Genomic DNA, 23,115 nt, shown 5'->3' on the forward strand with positions numbered 1-23,115 from the left:
CGAACACCGTATATGGTTATTCAGTCTATTAGAGCTAATAAAGTTTACATTGTAAATATTGTTAAAACAAGAGTGTGGTTTGTTCTCGGGTACACGTGTAGATATAAACCTATTAAAAAGATATGAAGAGCAAAGTTGAAAACAACAAGTTAGGGCACCTGGGTGGCTCAGTGGGTTAAGCCTCTGCCTTCAGCTCAGGTCATGATCTCAGGGATGTGGGATTGAGTCCCAAATCGGGCTCTCTGCTTGGCAGGGAGCCTGCTTCCTCCTCCTCTCTCTCTGCCTGCATCTCTGCCTACTTGTGGTCTCTCTCTGTCAAATAAATAAAAAAATCTTATTTTAAAAAAAAAAGTTAAAAACAACATCACTGAACAATTTTGTTTTGTTTTGTATGGATATATGTACGTATGTATGCATATTGAAATGAGGAGTAAGGAATCATTCATTTAGACTGCAGACTGCCCAGAACCTCCACTTAGAGGAATGCTTTTCCCCCATAATCTCATGGCATATTGTTTTTCTCTTATTACATTTATCAGCTGCTACCTCAGTGCCAAAGTATTTGTACATACATTTGCCCTCACTAAATTATGAGACACAGCCTCACAATGTCTGTTTAGTGTTGTTTATCCGGAACCCTAGAAACTTCTAATAGGAACCCTAGAAACTTCTAGGGAAATTGAAATCCTTGATGGGTAGGTCTAGTAAGAATCAAGATTCAAACAAGAAGGGAAGAAAGCAAGAAAGGGAGGAGATATGACAACAACTCATGCTTATTGATTACTAAGCTGTACTCACTAAGTCAGCCTCAGACACCCACATCAAAGATTAGTCCTTAGCTCTCCTACCTCAACAAATTGCCAATTCCATATAAGCCAGATTAATAGTTCTCAAAGTGCTAGGCCTCAGATTCACCTTGGGCATTTGTGTAAAAATCCTGGTGCCACATCCTCTCCTAAACATATTTCTGAAAGCCTCCTTGGTGGATGCAAGAGTTACAGAATTTGCTAGAGAGTGCCCTTCCAGTCTCATTGGAGGAATAACATGCCTATTTCAGATCCCGTAATCTCAGAATATAAATTCCGAGTTGACCTGACTCTACAGCAGCTTCCAAAACATTGCGCACAGCTGTGTGAAACCAGTGTGAATCAATTTCCCAGTAGCCCTATTCCCTCCAAAGCCCCCCACCTTAGTACTCTACATGTAGAATAGTCTCAGTAAATTATTATGATTTGGGTGAGACAGAGGTCCCCAGAACTTCATAGGTATATCAGGAATAAGAAGGTAGCAATGAAGAACTGTAAAAGAGTAATTTGGTGGATACGCAGAAGCCATGTGGAAAAACATAGGGTGGATTCTCACTGTTCACGATCGTTATGTTCTCTGAAGTCATCATGAACACTGAATCAGTGCTACTAGCAAATATACAGGATTATGTTCCTGTGAACCTCTGGTTATAACATTTTCATCAGCCGTTATAAAATGTAAAGGCATTTTAACATATATTGTTGATTTGTTAAAGGTGAACTATCCATCAGTACTAGAATTCGTGCCTGAACAAAGCTCAAATTGAGACATGTATTTTATCTAAGGCATATCAGTCTCCCTGCATGTAGTCACACTAGACAACACTTCAGCCCATTATTTAGGTATCTTTTAAACCACAAAATCACCAACAAAACTCAAAAATGTGACAAAAGACAAACATAGGGATACTTATTTACAGTATGGAAGCTGAATTAGAGTATTTGAAACATGCTAAAGCATTAGAAGTTTCTAGGGTTCCAACCTCGGCTCGGACTGTGCATTGGGCAGCTCAGATTTCCAGCGCTCAGCCTGTGTCCATGCATTCCAAGGGCTATAGAAAGCACCGCTGGCTTTGATCTGAGCTTACAAATGAGCTTCAGTGAGTAGGCAAATTTGCAAACAGGCAATCCACAAATAATGAGGCTCAGTTGTGTTTTAAAGCTATTAAAGTACATAGCTGTTTCAGAAAACCCATTAAGTCTTCATAGTAAAGACGAAGGAGAAGTTCAAGCAAAGGGAGTTGGTTCAAAAGGAAAAAAAGAATAACCCACTTCTCCCAATTTCCACAGTCTTTGTCTTATTCGGAGACACTATCCTTTTTTGGTCTATACTATAGCAGTAGGTTCCTAAATATTCTTCCTGCTCTACCTATGACGCTCTACAGTTTATTCTCAACATGGCAGCCCAAGGGATCATTTAAAAACCTACATGCTATTATGTCCATCTTCCACCTAATGTCCTGACCTATGACGCTCTACAGTTTATTCTCAACATGGCAGCCCAAGGGATCATTTAAAAACCTACATGCTATTATGTCCATCTTCCACCTAATGTCTTGCAATGGTGCCCTTTCATCCAGAATAAAGTCATTATCTTTATAATGGCACTAGTGAATGTTTGTTGAGCGACGGAAAGATCCCGTAAACAAGTAGGATCAGCTGCACTGAGGTCATTACAAGACTTCCAAGTCAGCCCTTCCCCACACCAGGGTCCTCTGGCACCGGTTCTGCTCACCGAGGATGTTCCACCATGCAGGGAGGGCTGCAATGGACTTCGTAAAACCTTTAGGTCTCCGTCAGTCTCTCCAGGTTCCTTCCTTAACTCCCATCTCTAGGGAATAGTCCTGCCCCAGAAGAGGCAGTGGATGACCAGAATGGCTCTGTAGTCTGCAGGAATTAGATGGGGATGGCATTCTGATGTTTCCTGCCTTCCTGCTTATCTGCAAGCATTTTTCCTTCTCCCTGAATCTGGTCACTTGGGAAGTGCAATTATTTACCAGTTTGATGCTAGATACATGTAGTATTTGGAGCGCATGACTGACCCTACTTCTCTCACCAGTCCCCAGGTCGGGGGGCAAACTAGTTGCCTGTTTTTTGTACTTAGCCTCTGGAGTTTTATCACTGCCAAGGAAAGTCACGTAATTGTCTTGGGTGTCTCTGTGTCATTCTTGTGATGGATTCCCAGTCTCATTGGGGCTCTTGGTCTCCTTTTTTGTTCTTCCTGACTGACTCCCTACCGTCACGGTACTGTCCACGTTCCTCGGGTCCCAAACCTCCTTCAAGTTGACTTTGTCTCTTCTTCCTGAAGAGAAGTTATCCAGCATGAATGTCCTCTACTTTTCATCTCTCCTTTCTATTTCTGTTAATTTCACCTTCCTTCTCCAGCCGCTTTCAGATCTCACAGAAAGAAGCACGCTTCTTTCTATAGCGGACCCCTCCACTTGTAATTTTGGTCCTTTTCCCCCTCCCACAACCTTCTAGCTCTCCCCCATCAGGGAGAGCCAATGTCCTCATTCTTCCACTCCTCTGGCATCTTCATTATTTATTCATTTCTCTCATACATACTGAAAGCCTGCCGTTTTCCCAGGCACTGTGATGGAATGTTGTCTGTATGGTAGAATGGCAAATTAAACACACAGCCCCTCCACTTATAGAAGTTACTGTCTAATGAGTGAAAGTCACTGTAATTAGTGAGTAACAGAGGGAAGCGTAGAAGCAATGAGAAGACAGTGAAGGGAGACTATGAGGCCATGTGGTGAGAAGTAGATGGTTAGTTTCTATGAGGAGGATACATTTGAGGCACTAGCAACTGCAGGTGCAAAAGCCCTAAAGTGGCCAGAAATGCTCATCAGAAAAATTGAAAAGCCAGCCAGTCACAGGGGGAAGGAACAAGGGATGAAGCACAGAGTGGAGGAAGGACAAAACCCAGCAGTTAACAGACCGTGTAAAGAAATACTCCGTACCCGCAGTGTTCTGGGTCATTCACACCACCATCTCTCTGCTGTTTCTCTCTTCCTTTTGTAACGCTGCACTTACAACTCCTTCCTTCTTCTCTGGCTCAGCCTGCCACCATAATACAAGCCTTCTCCAGCAAACATGCTGCTATATCTTTTCTGTTGTTGTTATATATTTTCCTGCAATGTATTTTTTTTTTCTAGATTATCCTTTCTACCCCCAAGTTTTAGCTAATAGTTTAGTATTTTAGATGTATCAAATCCTACATCTGTAACTCTGGCCTTATCCTAAATCCCCAGGTCGATTTCTACCTGCCTCCCAGAAATTTTTGTGTAGATTTTCCTTCTGGAATCTCTGGCCTCATATGCCCATCATCTGCTTTCGTCTTGGGGGAATTCTCTCTTGAAAGAGCTGGCCGATAGTCCAACATCGGGGTTTTGCAGCACAGGAGGATGATAGATTTCCACATGAAATGCAAGAACTAATAGAAATGGTCCCTGACCTAAGCTTAGTGAGGTCAGGAGAGCTTTCCAGAAGAATCAGTTTCTCAGGAGAGTTTCACGGAAGGAAGGGCATTCCTGACAGACTGAATCTATACTAAGTCAGGGTGCACGGGGGCACCATAAAAATTTCATCATGGCTTGTGCTTGGGATGCAAAGTTTAAAAACAATCTGCTGAACCTGAACAAATGGGCAGGATTAAGAAGGTCCTTGTATGGCATGTTAAGAAGCTGGGTTTTATCCTGGAGGTCAGAGGGAGCCACTGAAGAAGATGGCATGATCAAATGGGTTATTTCAAAAGCTCACTCTAGGGGCACCAGGGTGCCTCAGTCGATTGAGCATCTGACTCTTGGTTTTGGCTCAAGTCATGATCTCATGATCTTCGGTCTCCATACGTGCTGGGTATAAATCCTGTTTAAGATTTTCTCTCCCTCTCCCTCTGCCCCTTCCTGCCTTGCTCCCTCTAAAAAACAAACCAAAAAAGCTCACCCTAGCAGCTCTGGAAAAAAAGCAGTACTGCAGGAACTAAGCAGGAGAAACTATTGCAATAATCCAAGCCAAACACAGCAAGACCCTACGGCATGGTGACTAAATGTGAAGGCAAAGGAGAAATCTGGGTTTCTGACTGGACTATCTCAGTGTATAAAAGTATGAGAAGCACTGAAGTTTGAGACTCACAAATTTGGCAGGGTCTGTGCAGCAACCTGTAGCAGACATCTTGTCGGCTTCTGAGGAAGTCAGGAGAGATTTGTTGAGAACTCAGACTGGCTAGGTAGTTTTGATGAAACTAATTATGTTTCAGAAAAAATCATGTTTATAAAATGTGCTGAAAAGTGGCGAGTTCCGAATCGTGTTCAAGAATACTTGAGATCTGGTTTCATGGTATTTATTTGGAAGCCATTAGCCTAAACACACTGGTTAAATGCATGGGAACAGAAGAATATAAAGAATGGAAAGGACAAGGGGCAGAGATATTAGGGATGCCACTTTTTTTTTTTTTAAGATTTTTATCTATTTATTTGACAGAGACAGAGATCACAAGTAGGCAGAGAGAGGAAGCAGGCTCCCCGCTGAGCAGAGAGCCCGATGCAGGGCTCGATCCCAGAACCCTGAGATCATGACCTGAGCCGAAGGCAGAAGCTTAACCCACTGAGCCACCCAGGTGCCCTGTGATGCCAGGTTTTTTAAAGAGTGAACTGAGAGGAGGGAGCATGGGAAGGACATTGCCGTGACCTCTGGTCCCAGCCTCCAGCAGTCTTTGCTCTTCCATTCTCCAGCCTTTAATTCACCCGTTCCCTCAGGTGCCTGGGTGGCTCAGTACTTCAGCGTCTGCCTTCAGCTCAAGTCATGAACCCAGGGTCCTGGGATTGAGCCCCCCATCGGGTTGCCCGCTTTGCGGGAAGCCTGCTTCTCCCTCTCCCACTCCCTCTGCTTATGTTCCCTCTCTTGCGGCGTCTCTGTCAAATAAATAAAAATCTTTTAACAACAACACCAAAAAATGTACCTGTTCCCTGCCTACCAGAGAGGAGATACCTTGCTAAAATAGAGATCAAGTCATGTGACTTACTAGCTCAGAAATCTTAGTTGGCTCTACATTGTCTATAAAGTTCAAATCTCATAAATGTTTATCTAGATCCCACACCTTAAAGATTGAATTGAATTCCGACCTACTTTTCTTCATCTTCTAAAACAACCTCCTGAGTAGGCTGCCCAGCACATATTCCTCAAACCTCTTCTCACCCTGTTTTCTTGAACTTTATAGTTTTGTGTGCTTCTCCAGTTATCAGAATTTCAGTTCATCCTTTTAAGATCTCTCTAAATGCTCCCTCTGCTGTGAATCCTTCTCATAAACCTCAAGTTACAATTCGAGGCTGCTGTTTATTTTCACACATTTTCTTTTTACCTTTATCGTAATGTTTTTCCCTTTCTGCCTTGCTGGTTGTAGCCACCCTTACAGAATGGCTCCCTTACAGAATGCGGTTTCATAAATATCTGTTGTTGTTTTTTAATTGGCACATTGAATACCAAAAACTACAAGTCAGGGGGCGCCTAGGTGGCTCAGTGAGTTAATCCTCTGCCTTGGGCTCAGGTCATGATCTCAGAGTCCTGGAATCGAGCCCTGCATCAGGCTCTCTGCTTAGTGGGGAGCCTGCTTCCCCCTCTCTCTGCCTCCTTGTGATCTCTCTCTCTCTCTGTAAAAAAAAAAACAAAAAACAAAAAAAAAAAAAACTCCCAAGTCATGAACCAAGATGAAGAATTTGTTTTTTGTTTTAATATACTTCTAGAAACTGCATCTTCATGCAGGGGACTATTTCGTCCTTAAGGAAAAGCATTATAATTCATCATATAAAATTCACATAATCAGTAATAAATTCTAAAATCAAAGAACAGCAAACTTATATAAATATATAAAATTGTAAAATCGTGTTCCTGGAAACAGAATTTTAGCAATAGAGGAAATCTGGAAGAGCTTGTCTAATCTAGTGGTCTATAAACTCTCTTCCATAGACCCCTACTCTTTAGGGCTCTGGGGAGTAGGGCTGGCCACCAAACCTGGCTTCGCCTAGAGTAATTCTCAGCTTTTTAATATGAACCTTTCAAGCAAAACAGTTCTGAAAAATAGTTTTGCTGTTAAATCACTTTGGAAAAACAGAATTGTAGCTTTCCACTACTTCTGTAAGCTTGGTGACTCTGGGCCTCCATTTCCTCATCTGTAAAATACAAGAATGGTGCTATGGTCGTTCATGCTTTTATGCTGAACCCCATCTGTTCATTTTCAAGTAAAAAACAGATCCCCAAAGAAGTTAAGTGGCTTGTGCTTAGGCCACAGAGAAAGTTAATGACAGAACCAAGACTGGAACTTAGCCACCAGCTCTGGTGGGGGTGGTTTTCCTCTCTCTCTTTTTTAAAAATTCCTGAAAAGTGGGTATAAGTAAATTATAGGTACTAATAATAGGGGCAAGATAGAAGATATCAGAAGGTATTATAAACAGCACATATATACAGAGCTATACTATATCATAAATTTGCCTTACTTAAAGCTTACTGGTATGCTAGCTACAACGGACATTGAACATTAACCTAATTTTACATTCATTCCTCAAGTTTACAGAAATTTATGGGTGTGAGTTGTCTGCATGGCCCATTTCTCTTTTACAAAGCAATTTATGAGTAGTTTTCTTCTTGGTGAATCTCCGTGTGCTGAGTGGAGGCACTTAAAATCACGCCATTAATCATTCCTCTCATGTTTTAAGTCTCACTGCATCTAAGTTTAAAAGCATCACTGAGAAGCTGTGAGGGTTTGGGAAAAGGAGCCTCCGGATTCTGGTCCTTTCATCTATCTCCTTTGCTTTGCTCATCTTCCTCTCTTCATCCCCTCCTCTTCAAATCAAGGGTTTCCGTGAAGAAAAAATGAAGTCACAAAACAACTGCGAGAGGTGTACATGGACAGGAGGGAAAGAAGGGCGTCATGCTCCTAGACCATGTTGATGGTGGGGGGTGGTGCTTATGGGATGATTGTATTATAGCCTTGGGGGCTTTTTTGTTAAAAGAGAGAATGAAAGGAAACAGCTCACAGAGACGCCTCCTTCTTCCCCCTTCTTCCGCCTCCATGAGTAACTACCCATATGGCGTGCTGCTGCTGAGACCAAGGGAGGAGTTTGAGTAAAAGTGCTTAGAAGTGGCAAATTGATCCGAATTAATTGTCCTTTAACAAATAAGTGTTAAAACTTTGTAATGTGGATACCCTAGTAACATAGGACTCATAGGATTTGAACACAAGTTAAGGCACCTTTGCATCATGAAAAAGGACTTGAATGTGCCAATTACTGTAACACAGTAATACAGTAGGAAAGGTGTCAGGGACACTGTTAAACCCACTAAGACAAACTTTCTGAAGACATGACAACATCCATTTCATATGAACAGACTATTAAAGGCAGGTTTGGTAAGACCTACACGTGGCAGTATGTTGTTACTCATTTGTCAAGCTCACTGATGATTAAAAGTAACATTGGCTTAACAGTGATGTATAATTGTCTGACTTCTCTTTCCTCACCTCTGGAGTAGGTTCAGGTTCTGATTAGAGCTGCTTTGTTGAGGGGTTTTTTTGTGTTTTGTTTTTTTTTTAATTCAGAGTTTTACAAAGTTTCGCACATTATACATATGTTTATGGTAAGACGTTGGTCTTGCTGTGGGCAAAGAGATAAAAGTAATACTTAGACCATGTAAAAAATAAAATTAATTCAATTGCTGTGTCTGGAATTTATTTCTTAAGTCTGGGGGAAAACTAAAGAGATTCGGTTATAAACGATGCTCTCTGAGTGTAGGTGTTGATGGTTTTTCTTTGCATCATGTTCTGTTGAGTTGAGAACAGGTAGACAATTCTGCAACCTGAATTAGTCCTTGAATTTGAGTTTTTCATGTGTTTGTACTTGTTTTCCCAAATACATTTGAACTGAGTCAGATCATCTTCACCAGTAGAGAAAAATCAAGATGTTATGGTTCTTTTGTTGTTTTGTGAAATTGGGTCACTTGCTACAACATCCACCTTTCACCACCAAGTCTTCTTCTTCTTCTTTTATTCTTGTTTTTATGATATGCTTGATTTAAAGCTGTACAGAGAGCAATAGTATGACATAATTATGATCTAGAAAACAATATCTTTTTAAAATATTTATGGTAAGTAATACTTGTTTCAAGATATTCAGTGCCAAATCTTGCAGAAATCTAATTGTGGAGGAGGAAATCTACAAAGTGAAACAAGCTACAGGAAAGATAAGAATGGGAAAGTAATAGTTACTCAAACAACTTAATCCTGAAAGAAAAGGTTGTACTCCTTTTCTTTCATTTTGGGTTTTTTTTTTGTTTTTTTAATTTAAATTTTATTTTAAGTAATTAAGTAGATATGACATATTTGTATCTAATTATATTATGTATTATATATTATTTGTATATAACTGAAAACTTTAACATAGGAACAATGTATATTTTCTATGTGAATTTTAAATGAATTCCTTTCCATGACATGTAATTATCTCTAAAAAAAAAAATCTGTAGTCAAATTTATAGCACCATTGGATTGATTTATAAAAGACTATCTTGGGGCGCCTGGGTGGCTCAGTGGGTTAAGCCGCTGCCTTCGGCTCAGGTCATGATCTCAGGGTCCTGGGATCGAGTCCCGCATCGGGCTCTCTGCTCAGCAGGGAGCCTGCTTCCTCCTCTTTCTCTCTCTCTCTCTGCCTGCCTCTCTGCCTACTTGTGATCTCTCTCTGTCAAATAAATAAATAAAATCTTTACAAAAAAAAAAAAAAAGACTATCTTGTGATTATCAAACACCATTCTCCCACAGTATACTTTCATCTGGAGTTAATGCTCGAATTCTAGAGGAACAAGACACTCAGTGTAATCTGGCACCCTTGGAAGTGATTAATAATTTGTTTTCCTCAGGAAGGTGCCATTAACAAGATATGTACTGAACAGATTTTGTAGAAGACCAAGTTTTCAGACCCAAATTTTTACATTTGGCTCCATGATTATCATCACTATGAAAATATTAAGTGTACCTAAACGATGAGAAAGGAAAGCTGTAATTATGAAAGATAAATTTAGAACTTAAGCAATCTCCACATAGTATTTCTCGATTAATTTAGACTGACTCACACCTGACTTACTTGCCACATACCGGAAAACTGACTTTTAGGTAGAAAGAGTGTTCAGATGATCTGGAGAACCAGTTCCTTGGTTTTCCATTGGAGTGAATACACGATGCTGACAGACATTCATGTTCAGAACAGGCATGCGCTCTCATTTTGAAAGTTGTTAACAATTGCCTGTGCGGTCTTCTCTGAATCTTTCCTCACCCATTGTTGTTCTTCCTTCACAGCGGCCAGTCAAGGACAAGTCCCAGGATTTCCGATTGGGCTCAGAGTCCGTGACACAGTAAGCAGCTTTTCCTCCTAAATAATTTGTAGTGATAAATAGTTATTGTTGTGGTGGTTGTTGTTTTGTTTTTTGTTTTTGTTTTTTGTTTTTTAAGGGCAATTTCTCTATTTCTCTTTTTACAACATTACATCAAAAGTTAAATTTTAGGTCATTGATTTTTGAAAGAGTTAAGCTAGCTGAAGGAGAATATTTTAATGGTTGGACTTTGAGGATGTATATATAAGTTACAAGAAATAAATTAAAATATCACACTAAATTTTGTATCTGTGGACCTACTTTGTCTTTTATTTTGAGTAAGATTTTACTTTTTTGAAAGATTTTATTTCTTTGTTTTAGAGAGAGATAAAATATATGCACACATAAAGTAGAGGGAAGAAGCAAACTCTGAGTGCAGAGCCCAGTGGGGCTCAAAACCGTGACCCTGCGCTGACACCATGACCTGAGCCAAAATCAAGAGTCAGTTGCTCAACCATCTGAACCACCCAAGCACCCCCGTTTGAGTAACATTTTTTTCCTTTTAAAAATTTTATTTATTTATTTGACAAATACAGAGAGATCACAAGTAGGCAGAGAGGCAGGCAGAGAAAGAGGGAGAAGCAGGCCCAATGCGGGACTCGATCCCAGGACCCTGAGATCATGACCTGAGCTGAAGGCAGAGACTTAGCCCACTGAACCACCCAGGGGCCCCTTGAGTAACATTTTTTAATGACATTAACTGAAAACAAGTAGATGGTGTGGTTAAAAAATACATATATGAAATACCTATTTTGAGGCATTAAAGAAAAAAAGCTAATACCCAGAACATTATCATTGCGTATTTTCTACAAAGTGTAATATATTTAAACAATTTAATTTGAGGTATTTATTTGAAAGATCACTAGGAAGCTTTAGTATTTTTATTTGGTAGTTGCTCTGTTACTTAATACATAGAAAATCCCTTTTACTTCAAAAAAATTACATCCAAGACCTTCCCAGAATATTTCTCATTTATTTTAATCACTGCAGATCATTTTGTACCTAACATTCAGCCCAAACTTCATATTCACACATCACTAGCAAACCATCACAAGAGTTTAACAGCCTCGAACAATCTAGATACCTGTCATGTCCTCCCATTCAACCACCGCTATCCCCTCATATGTGTGCGAGTATGTGCTTACACACACATGCACCCAGATGATCCCTGCCTAATTTCCTTCAGATAGGTATTTGTTCAAGTTAACCCTGCTATCTGCTTTGACCATTGTTTTTTGTGGGTTTTTTTTTTTTTAAGATTTTATTTATTTATTTAACAGAGAGAAACACACAGAGAGAGGGAACACAAGCAAGGGGGAATGGGAGAGGGAGAAGCAGGCTTCCCACTGAACAGGGAGCCCGATGTGGGGCTCGATCCCAGAACCCTGGGATCATGACCCACGCCAAAGGCAGAGGCTTTAACCCACTGAGCCCCCCAGGCACCCCCACTTTGACCTTTTGAAGAATAATATGTCTCTCTCAGTTCAAAAATTCTGAGGTAGGTAACAGTCTGATTTACCGGAATTATCAAATAAACTTGTGCGTTATCTTACAAAATAATGTTTCATTCTACAGATGAAAGACAAACATGATTTTCAAGTGGTGTTTTAAAGAGTCACAGAATCATGACCTAGAAGATTCCTTAGGAAGTCTCTGTTTTCTAGTCAAGAAAACTAGGGGAAGGCCTTGAGTAAATACCACAGAGAGTGTCTCTGTCAGCACACAGACCAACATGGGAGAGTCCCAGACTATTGCAGTGTCTGTCTATTTGTTTGTTTTTTAAAATCATATTTAGTATTGTCAAGCTTCTTGGTAAAATACCATTTTGTTGGAAGCTTAAAAATCTTTCTGAGAGAGAAAATCTATTGGTGATGCTCTAGCTATAGCCCTATATGACTTCAGAGCTCAGTCACTCACGTTAATCACATTTGATTCCCACCATTTCACTACAGACCGGTATCCTGACCCCTGTCTTACATATGGAGAAATAAGATCTTTAAGGTTGGGACGTGTTTCACATCACTGTGGGTACTAAGTGGCAGACCCAGTTCCAGAACACAGGTCCTCTGTTTCCTAATCTCCTTTTCTCTCTAGGCTTTCCCGTTGCCGGTCATAGGATGCAAACACACACCCCGGGTCTTTCCAGTTTTCTTTCTTGTTACATCTGCCAGGAAAGTCTTCAGTTCCATTCTCTAAAAGAGTGAAATTTTATATAGTAGTTGATAATACAGTCAAACTCCCCTAAGGAGTTTATACTTAATGACAGATTATATATATATAAAGTACCCTGGAACAATTAGGACACACTGTTTCAGTGACCAAAAAATAACCACATCTAATAGATTATAGCAACAGTGTTCTTGGTGTTTTTGAACATGTTTTATAAAAACTTTTAGAACCTTTACCTCAAATGCAAATGAGAGGCTATAGTCACTCTGACTGCATTGGATATCTATTTTCAAGTGATAACAGAGATCCAGCCACACCACGCTCTCCTGATTAAAGTTTAAAATAGAAACAAAAAACAAACAAACAAAAAAATGGAGTGCCTGGGAGGCTCAGTGGTAAAGTGTCTGCCTTTGGCTCAGGTCATGATCCCAGGGTCCTGGGATCAAGATCCCAATCAGGCTCCCTGCTTGGCGGGAAGCCTGTTTCTTCCTCTCCCACTCCCCCTGCTTGTGTTCCTCTCTCACTTTCTCTCTCTCTCTTTCTCTGTCAAATTCATAAAAAAAAATAAAATCTTTAAAAAAAAAAAAAACCCTCACAAAACATCCCAGCTCTAAAAGCTATGAAGGTAGCTTGACTTTTCCTTTTGAGTGTAGAACACTAACCAGGCTGCTGAAAATAAATTTTCATGAGAAGTTCAGGTATGTCTAAGTGCTCAAGTTCATCTGCAATCTTCGGGCTTTCCCTATACGAGTAATTTCTTAGAAGTAAAGATGAATTAAGATACATTTCTCATGACCTGTAAACTGTAGGGGAGTTGAATGTGAAAATATTATAGTCCAGTATGTACAAAGTCATTTCTTTATTTCTTTAATTTACCTCAGTGAGTCCATAGTACCCAGGAAAATGGAGAGAGGCTAATTTTTCTGTTCTTTGCAGTCTTGCCATTCAGTTTGCAAAATCTACTTATTTAGTTGGTTGACCAGAATATATATATGTATATAGATATATAAGCCATATAGGACTACCTCTTACCACTTCCACTTGAATTTCTTGTCTTGTTTATTCTTTCTTACTTTTTTTTAGAAATGTCAGTACTTCTGTGTAAGTGATTTTTACACATTTTAGTAAAGCTACACTTCTTTTTAAGACTATCAAGGAGAAACTCCAGTATGTTAACTTAACAAAGGCATTTTCTTAAAAGTCTTAACACTTCATGCCCTTATGATGTTATTATCTGCTGCCTAAGTCAGAGTTTGTAATAAAATTTCTGTAAATATGTTACAGCCCTTAATAAGAAGTATTGGTATTCCTTAGTCATTAATCTGTTTTTAACTAGAATATGTTTGGGATTTTGTTGTTGTTGTTGTTGTTAACATAGAATGTTCTGAGCACCTGGGTTGCTCAGTGGGTTAAGCCTCTGCCTTCAGCTCAGGTCATGATGTTAGGGTCCTGGAATGAGCCCTGAGTTGTGCTCTCTGCTCAGCTGGGAGCCTGCTTCCCCCACCCCCATCCCCACCCCTCTCTGACTCTCTGCCTACTTGTGATCTCTGTCTGGCAAATGAATAAATAAAAAAATAAATAAATCTTTAAAGAAAAATAAAAACGAAACATGAATGTTTTGTTTCATTACCAGCTTTGATCAGAGAAAAGTTCATTCAGGTCACTCATATTAAAGTCCTTTATGAACACTCAAATGTGACCTGAATGAATGAATGAAATCTCTTCTTAAAATAATGAAGCCATAGGGATTAATTCTAAGTATCCTGTCAATCCTCCTATGTACTGATTCCATCTTTATAATAATCCTATTCCAGACACACTCAGTTTCTTTTTCTGTCCAGGAGAAGGAAGTAGTTTATCTTTTTCCCTAAAATACCCTATTGTTTGCAACCTTTTTTTTAAGTTTATTTTATTTTATGTTAGTAACATAACATAATTATGTTAGTCACCATACACTCCATCATTAAGTTGGGTTTTTTTTAAAGATTTTTTAAAATTTATTTATTTGACAGAGAGATCACAAGTAGCCAGAGAGACAAGCAGATAGAGAGAGAGGAGGAAGCAGGCTCCCTGCACAGCAGGGAGCCTGATGTGGGGCTTGATCCCAGGACCCTGGAATCATGACCTGAGCCAAAGGCAGAGGCTTTAACCCAATGAGCCACCCAGGCACCACATCATTAAGTTTTTGATGCAGTGTTCCATGATTCATTGTTTGCATATAACACCCAGTGCTCCATGCAATAAGTGACCTCCTTAATACTCACCATCGGGTAACCCATCACGCGACTCCCTCCCCGTGAAACCCTCTGTTTGTTTCCTGGAGTCCATAATTTCTCATGGTTTGATCTTTATCCATTTTCCAGCCTTTTTCTTACCCCTCACCTTTGTGAGATCAGACCCATCTATGGTCAGGGGTGTGATGTCACAATATTCTTTATATATTTTAAATATGTTCTTCATCAGGTACGTGATTTGCAGATATTTCCCTCCAGGCTCCGTTTTTCCTTTTCTTTCTCTTAACAGTAGCTTTCGAAGAGCAAGCTTTATTTCAATGAAGTCCAGTTTATCAGTTTTTTGGTTTTATGAATCATGCGTTAGTTATAGTTTCTAAGCATCCTTTACCTAAGGTCATGAAAGTTTTCTCCTCTGTCTTCTTACAAAAGTATTATAATTTCAGGTTTTATATTTAAGTCTATGATCTGTTTTGCGTTCATTTTTATATATGGTATGAAGATCAGAAGGTTTATTTTGTTCTGTTTGCATTTGCGTATCTGGTTGTTTCCAGCACCATGTTGAAAAAACAATCCTGCCTCAGATGAATGGCTTTTTTGCGCTTTTGTGAAATTTAGTTGTCAGTCTATGTGTGGGTTTGTTTCTGGACTCTTTATTCTGGTCCATTGATCTATTTTTCTGTCTTTACATCAATAACACACTGCCTTGATTACTACAGTTTTATAATATGTCTTGGAATTAGGTATTATTGGTCCTCCAACTTTGTCCTTTTTAAATTTTGGTTTAGCTATTCAAGGTTCTTTTTATGTCCACATGAATTTTAGAATAAGCTTGTTCTACAACAGAGCCTACTAGAATTCCAGTTGGCATTGCCATGAGTCCACAGATCAGTATGGGGAGAACTGACATGTTAACAGTGCTCACTAATTTGACTCATTAACATGTTATATTTCTTCATTTATTGAGATCTTCTTTAATTTCTCTCCACACTATTTTTTTTTCATTTTTCAAAGTATAAGTCCTACACATGTTTGGCTCCTTTATTCCTGAGTATTTCATAGATAAATGATATTTCCCAATTTCAGTTTGTAATTGTTTGTTGCTCATTTATAGAAATACTGACTGTTGCATGTTAAACTTATACTATGCCATCTTACTAAAATGCCTTTTTAGTTTTAGTAGCTTTTCGGTATATTTTACTAGATTCTCTACATAGACATCCAAGCAAATAAAAAACAGTTTAATTTCTTTCTTTCCAAACTGGATGCCTTTTATTTTTATTTTTATTCTTATATTTTTGCTTTATTGCATAGGATAAATCTCCAGTACAGTGTTACAGTGTCAAATAGAAATGATGAGAGTACATAGTGTTATCTTCTTCATGACCCCATAGATAATGAGTGGGAATGCATTTAGTCTTTCACCATTAAGTATGATATTATCATAGGTTTTTTAATAAATGTACTTTATCAAGTAGTTTCCTTCATTTCCTGGTTTTCTGAGAGTTGGTATCAGGAATGGATGTTGGATTTTTGTCAAATGCTCTTTCTGTATCAGTTAAAATAATCACATGATTTTTCTTTATTAATTTATGCTAATATGGTAAATTGCATAGATTTTCAATTTTTTTTTAAGATTTTATTTATTTATTTGACAGAGATCGCAAGCAGGCAGAGAGGCAGGCAGAGGGTGGAGGGGAAGCAGGCTCCCTGCCAAGCAGAGAGCCCCATGTGGGGCTCGATCCCAGGACCTTGGGACCATGACCTGAACTGAAGGCAGAGGCTTAACCCACCGAGGTACCCAGGCACCCTAGATTTTCAAATTTAAACTTATCTTTCATTCTTAGGATTAACCCTGTTTAGTCATGGTATGTTGCCATTTTTATAGATTGGTGGACTTGATTTTCTTTAAAACCTAATTTAGAACTTTTTGCATTTTGTTAATGAGAAATACAGGTCTATAGTTTTCTTATAATGTCTTAGTCTGGTTTGTTATCAGGGGAAATCAGCTTCATGGATAGAGTTAGAAGAATTTCTACCTCTTCTGTTTTCTGGAAGAGTCTGTGTAGATTTGGTATTTTTTTCTTTTATAATTTTTATTTCTTCATTAATACCCCCATTTGATGGCTTGATTTCCTTTAGTTTTTTAACGTATTTACAATGGTGGATTTCAAGTTTTTGTCTAGGAAGTCCAATGTGTAGACTTCCTAAGTTTCTGTTGATTGCTTTTTTACCCTTTGTATGGGCCATACTTGTTTTTTTGTATGTCTTATAATATTTTGTTGAAAACTGAATATTTTAAGGGCTATAATATGACAACTCTGGAAATTAGATCCTTCCCTTCCCAGGGGTTTGTTGTTGCTACTTATTGTAGTTGTTCTTTGTTTGTTAAATAACTTCTCTGAATAACTTCCATAATGCTATAATGTTTTTGCCACTGAAGTTTCTGCTTGGTCAGATTAGTGATTAGCTAATTGAACAAAGATTTCCTTATTGCATGGAGCACTGGGTGTGGTGCGTAAACAATGAGTGCTGGAACACTGAAAAGAAATAAAATAAAATAAAATAAAATGAAAAACTGGAAACAGTAGGTCTTAAAATCTTGCTAAGGGGTTCTCTTGGGGTATTGTGCATCCCGTCAATATTTAGCCAAGCCATTAGCAACTCTGTCTTGAATTTCACCTCCGGTTAGCACAGAGCATTAAGATCAGCCAGAAGTGAAGGCGTAGGCCTTCTTAGGCCTCTGCTGTGCGTGCACAACCCTACACATGTAAGACATTCTAGACCCTTAGAACTATGTCCAAGCTTGTTAAGACCCCTGTGGACATCTTACTTCCCCAACTTCTCCTTTTCAGCTTTTCAGGTAGTCTATTGTTTGGCTACGGTTAAGTCACTCAGGCAGCCACAAAGTTAACTCTAACTGTTTTCAACAAGTGCCTCCCAGGGAAAAGGCAAGCTCTGAGTTAGGTCAAATACAGACAGCCTTACAAGTGGTATCTTCCAAAGAAGTACCAGACAGATCAAGTAATGAGCATTCTTTGGAAATGAGGCTTTGAAAGAGCTCCGTCATTCTTCTATGCCTGCTGCAGGCTTTCACCACGAACGAAGGCTCTTCTTTTTTAAGGTCTTCACAGAGCCAATAGTGGGGGATGAGACTAGGTCAAATTAAAATGCCACAAACCTCCAAGATCTTACCAAGATTCAACCATTTTTATTGAATAAACATTCCCCAGTTGCCACAAGCTTTTGGCTAATCTCCAGAATTCTGAAAAAGTTGATTCTAACCGTTTTTGCCAGCTTTTTCCTACCTTATTTGGAGAGGGAACATTCAGAAGCAGCTCTACCACTTTCACAGACATCATTTTGTTTCTTCTGCAAACATTGGTTAAAATCACCAGTAAAGCCCTCTGGTTCTGGAATTTTCTCTTTTGGAAGATTTTTAACTACAAATTCAATTTATGTAGAAGTAGAGCTATTAAGGTTATTTAGTTCTTCTTGTATAGACTTTGATAGATTGTTTCTTTCAAGGAATTTGTCCATTTCAAGGGCGCCTGGGTGGCTCAGTGGGTTAAAGCCTCTGCCTTCAGCTCAGGTCATGATCCCAGGGTTCTGGGATCGAGCCACGCATCTGGCTCTCTGTTCAGCGGGGGACCTGTTTCCTCCTCTCTCTCTCTGTCTGCCTCTCTGCCTACTTGTGATCTCTTCCAAATAAATAAATAAAATCTTTAAAAAAGAAAAAAAGAATTTGTCCATTTCACTCAAGTGGTTGAATTGATTGACATAGTTGTTAATAATATTACCTCATTATCTTTTCAATATTGAAAGAATCTGTAGTAGTGTTGCATCTCTTTAATCCCTGCTGTTGATAATTTCTTTCTTTTTTTCTCAATCAGCCTAGTGGTTTATCAATTTTATTGGTCTTTTCAAAGAATTGGCTCTTTGTTTCACTAATTTCTATTTATTGTTTATTTTCTATTTCACTGATTTCCACTCTGGTTTTTATTTCTGCTTACTTTGGATTTAATTTGTCCTTTTTCTAGATTTTTAAAGGGGAAACTGTGGTCATTGATTTAACACCTTTCTTCTCTACTAATTAAACATGTAGTGCCATAAATTTCCCACCAAGCACTGCTTGAATGGCATTCCACAAATTTTGATATGTTGTGGTTTCGTTTTTATTTCTTTCAAAACACTTTAATTTTCGTTCAGATTTCTTCTTTGACCTATGGGTTACTTAGAAGTCTATCATTTCATTTCCAGTGTTTAAGAAGTTTCCCAGAGATCTTTCTGTTACTGATTTCTGATTCCATTGTGGTCAGAGAACATACTGTCTGTGATCCAGATGTTTTTAAATTTATTGAGAATTGTTTTATGATTCTTAATATGGTCTTCTCTGCCTGAAGTATTCTTTTATAAATAAATTGGATCACACGGGCTAATCGTGTTGTTTATGTCTTTTGTTGCCTGATTTTCTGTGCACTTTTCTGTTATTGAGAATAGGGTATTGAAGTCTTCAACTAATATTGTGGGCTTGTTTTTTTCATTCTTATAACTCTGTTAGTTTTTGTGTCATGTATTTTGAAGCTCTGTATTAGGTGTCCATATATTTAGGATTATTATGTACTCTTGAAGGATTGACACCCTTATTATTAAATGACTCTTTCTGGTCACATTTTTTTGTTCTGAAATCTCCTTCACTTAATATTAACAAAATTTCTCCAGCTTTCTTTTAGTAGTGTTAGAGTGGTGTATATATGTTTTCATACTTTAAAGATGCAAATAGGTTGAGAATTGAAGCATGTTTCTTATAGGCAGCATACAACTGAGTCATGCTCATTTTATCCAAAATGACCATTTCTGCCTTTTAATTAGGGTAATTAGGCAAACATTTATATGTAATATGATTATTAATATGGATGGATTTTGGTCTATTGTACTATTTTATTTTCCATTTGTCTCATCACTTCTTTTTTCATCTTTTTCTGCCTTATTTTAGATTGTGTTTTATTTTATCTTGCTTACTAGCTTAATATCTATAATGCTGTGTTTTACTATTTTAGTGCTTTTTCTTAGGGTTTGTAATACAAATTTTATCACACAGTATATCTTCAGGAGCTTTAGGATGGTACACTTCCATATCTTCCCTCCTAAGCTTCATGCCTCTATAGCCATACATTTATTTAAGTTATAAACCCCTCAGTATGTTATTATTTTTGTTTAAACTGTCATCTTTTGAAGAGACGACATAAGAAAATCTTAATATTTGCCCATTTTGTTTCCATTTGTATTTTGTAATTCCTTTGTGTAAATCCATATTTTCACCTACTATTGTCTTCCTTATGCCTGGAGGACTCCCTTCAAAATTTATTGTAATGTTGGCTAGCTAAAAATAAACACCTTCACTTTTCACGTGTCTAGAAAGAACTAGTTCATCGTTGTTTCTGAAAGCTTATTTTCATTTGGCATGAAATTCTGTGTTGAAAGGTTTGCATTTTTTTCTGGTACTTTAAAAATGTTGCTCCACTGCTTTCTCACCTACAGTTTTTTCCAACAAGAAATAGACTATTATGCTTATCTTGTTTCTCTGTACATGTAGCTTGTTTTCTGCCGCTTTGGCTCCTTATAAGATTTCTATCACTAGTTTTGCTCAATTTGGTCTTTATGTTTCTTGTGCTGGAGGTTGGTTGGCTCTGTAGGTTTATATATTCATCAAATTTGGAACATTTGGGCCTTGTTTCTTCAGTTTTGTTTTGGTTTTTTCTGCATTCATCCATTTACTCTCCTCTTCAAGCATTCCAATTACACATGTATTAGGCCACATAAAGGTGTCCCACAGCTCACTGATGCTTTATTTTTCTTAATTCTTTTTTTTTTTTTCCCGTGTATTTCATCTTTCTATTCTTGGGGCTTCCATTTCATTTCTATTAATAATTTTTACTGCTATGTCTTTGAATTATTTGATCTTTTCTCTGCAGTGTCTATTCTGACTTTGATCCCAGTATATTTCTCACCTCAGGCATTTTAGTTTTCATCTCTAGAAATTCATTGTGGGTCCTTTATCCTCTAGATATCTTCCATGTGTCTACTTAACCTTTTGAGCAGGTGAAATATAGCTATAATAACTGTTTTAATGTTTCTTCTAACATTGTTTTAATTGTAATTCTAACATCTGTGTCAGTTCTTGGGTCAGTTTCAATTTTTTTTATCCTCATGATAGGTTGTATTTTTCTATCCCTTTGCCCCCTCCCCCAGTAAATTTTTATTGGATGCCATACATTGAAATTTTTATCTTTTGGTTGCTAGATATTTCTGTATTGCTATAAATATCCTTAAGCTCTGTTATAGAATATAGTTAAGCTACTTTGGAACAGTTTGATCCTTTCAGATCTTGCTTTTAAGATTTGTTAGGTGGGACCAGAGCCATTGATTATTCCTCAGACACAAATCCCCCTCAGTACTCTATGCAGTGCCTTCTGAGTTGTGAGTTTTCCAGCTTGGCTGGTAGGCACAAGCACTGTTTGGGCCTTGGGAAGTTCCTCAGCATCCATTCATCAGTACTTGCTAAATACTTGAAGGGAACCCTTCGCAGATTTCCCATTCTCTCTCTCGCTTTCTCCTCCCTGGCACTCTGAACACTCACCACCTCCATCTCCTCAGACCTTCAGCTGTCAGGGAGTCCACCAGGACCCACGCAGGCTTCACCTCCCTGTGCTATGGCCTGGAAACTCTCAAGGTAGTGAGCTGGGTCACCATAGGGTTCGTCTCATTTATTTTCCATCTCTTGAGTATCAGTGGCTTTTGTTGCCTGTGATTCATTGCCTTGAAAACTGTTGTTTCATATATATTATCCAGCATTTTGCTTTTTGTCTTGTTTTTTTTTGTGGTGGTTTTAGGCAAGGAGTATAGTCCCTGTTACTGCATCTTGGCTGCAAGCAAAGGTCTAAATATATGTGTTTTCAAGGTAATTTTCTGTTAGATTGTGTATAGATTATTAGAAAAGGTGGAGGGGATCACACAGTTGGATTTTCCTATAGTTATCTGTGAAAGCCAAATGTAAGATAGCATTTAAGTCTTAAAGACCATATTGAGACAGGATGAACAAAAAGAAAAGGACCCAGACTTCAGGACATCGGGGGCTAAAGTGTGAAAGTGCCTGGGGTTCCCTGAGGCTAACAGGCACTCTGTGGCTAGAACAGAGGTCAAAAACAAGGGCCTGCCCAGCAAGATGCAGTCCTAGTATCTTTGGTTGGGTCCAACGTGTGTGTGTGCATGCGTGCATATGTGTATAATTTTCAGTTGCCCAAATACAAAAAGATTTCACATAAATGCAGACTTTCTACTTCTCTTGAAAATAATCAGGAGTTCTGGACCACAGTTCCACAGTCTTCCATGGTATCCCCAAGCTGGACCTGAGGCAGTGGATTGCCTCCCCTGGGGGTCATCCACTCTCCAATTTGCCAGTTTATTGTGTTACCCCCAGTTTGCTTCTCTCATTCACCATATTACTCTCCTGGATCCCAAGATACCCAGATTTTTACTTTAATGTCCAAGGATAGGTTCCCTGGAGAGAGATTGCAAATTATCAGTGCTTATTTTTTTAGAGCTCAGATTTCCTTTCTCTCATTATTCTCCCCCTTTTGAAATATATACTTTATTTGTTCTTTCTTCTTTTAATTTCTGACCTTTTCCTTCTCAGCCATATGATCTCACTTTACTTACCTTTATATCTCCACATCATCATCTCCAACCTCCATAACAGTACCACTGACTGTGTCGCTTAAGCAACAGAAATTTATTTTTTCAGTTCTGGAGGCTGGAAGCTCAAAATCAAGGTTCCAGCAGGGTTGATTTTTGATGAAGCATCTCCTCCCAGCTTGCAGATGGCCACCTTCCTGCTGTGTCCTCACATGGCCTTTCCTCTGTGCATGTGTGGAGAGAAGGAGCTCCATGCTATCTCTTCCTCTTCTTATCAGGATCGCCAGTTCCATAGATTAGAGCCTCCCCTGTATGGCCTCATTTAACTTTAATTAACCTCCTTGAAGGCCCTCTTTCCACTTTGGAGATTAGGGCTTCAGCCTGTGAATTTTGAGAGAACTCAGTTTAGTTCATAGCAATCTGTATTCAATCCTACATATTACTTGATTTTGAAATTCTTTCATCTGTGGCAAACTCTTCCACCATTCCAGATATTCTAGAAAGGAGACACTGTCTTCCACTCTAAAGTTCCCTTTTTGGGGATCCCTGGGTGGCTCAGTCAGTTAGGCATCTGCCTTCCTCTCAGCTCATGATCCCAGGGTCCTGGGACTAAGTCCTGCATTGGGCTCTTTGCTCAGCGGGAAGCCTGCTTCTCCTTCTCTCTGCTGCTCCTCCTGTTTGTGTGCACACTCTCTCTCTCTCTCTCAGACAAATAAATAAATAAATAATTTTTTTTAAAAAAAGGAAGCATTTTTAAAAATAATAAAAATTTCCCTGTTTTCATTGCTTTTGTATTTTTT

At 38.6% G+C, this 23,115-nt stretch overlaps 1 protein-coding gene and 1 long non-coding RNA gene across 7 annotated transcripts in view; one reads left to right on the forward strand and one right to left on the reverse strand.

The window, feature by feature from the left end:
- Window positions 1–23,115, forward strand: part of AHI1 (Abelson helper integration site 1) — a 209,126-nt gene that overhangs the window by 175,831 nt on the left and 10,180 nt on the right. For all 6 annotated transcript variants that reach the window (XR_006602343.1, XM_013063988.2, XM_045066330.1 and 3 more), the window contains one exon: window positions 10,147–10,202. Coding sequence is in view for 5 of the 6 variants with exons in the window: in XM_013063988.2 (XP_012919442.1) it covers window positions 10,147–10,202 (56 nt within the window). In the remaining variant the exon portion in view is untranslated. The remainder of the gene's footprint in view (window positions 1–10,146; window positions 10,203–23,115) is intronic.
- On the reverse strand, window positions 8,495–14,767 carry LOC123387849. The gene is made up of 3 exons (XR_006602344.1): window positions 14,654–14,767; window positions 9,946–10,219; window positions 8,495–8,875 (listed from the first exon to the last, which is right to left on the reverse strand). It is a non-coding gene; the product is annotated as an uncharacterized LOC123387849 (long non-coding RNA).

This window comes from Mustela putorius, unplaced genomic scaffold (assembly GCF_011764305.1).
Source record: "Mustela putorius furo isolate JIRA1106 unplaced genomic scaffold, ASM1176430v1.1 tig00003863_pilon_pilon_pilon, whole genome shotgun sequence".
Taxonomy (NCBI): domain Eukaryota; kingdom Metazoa; phylum Chordata; class Mammalia; order Carnivora; family Mustelidae; genus Mustela; species Mustela putorius.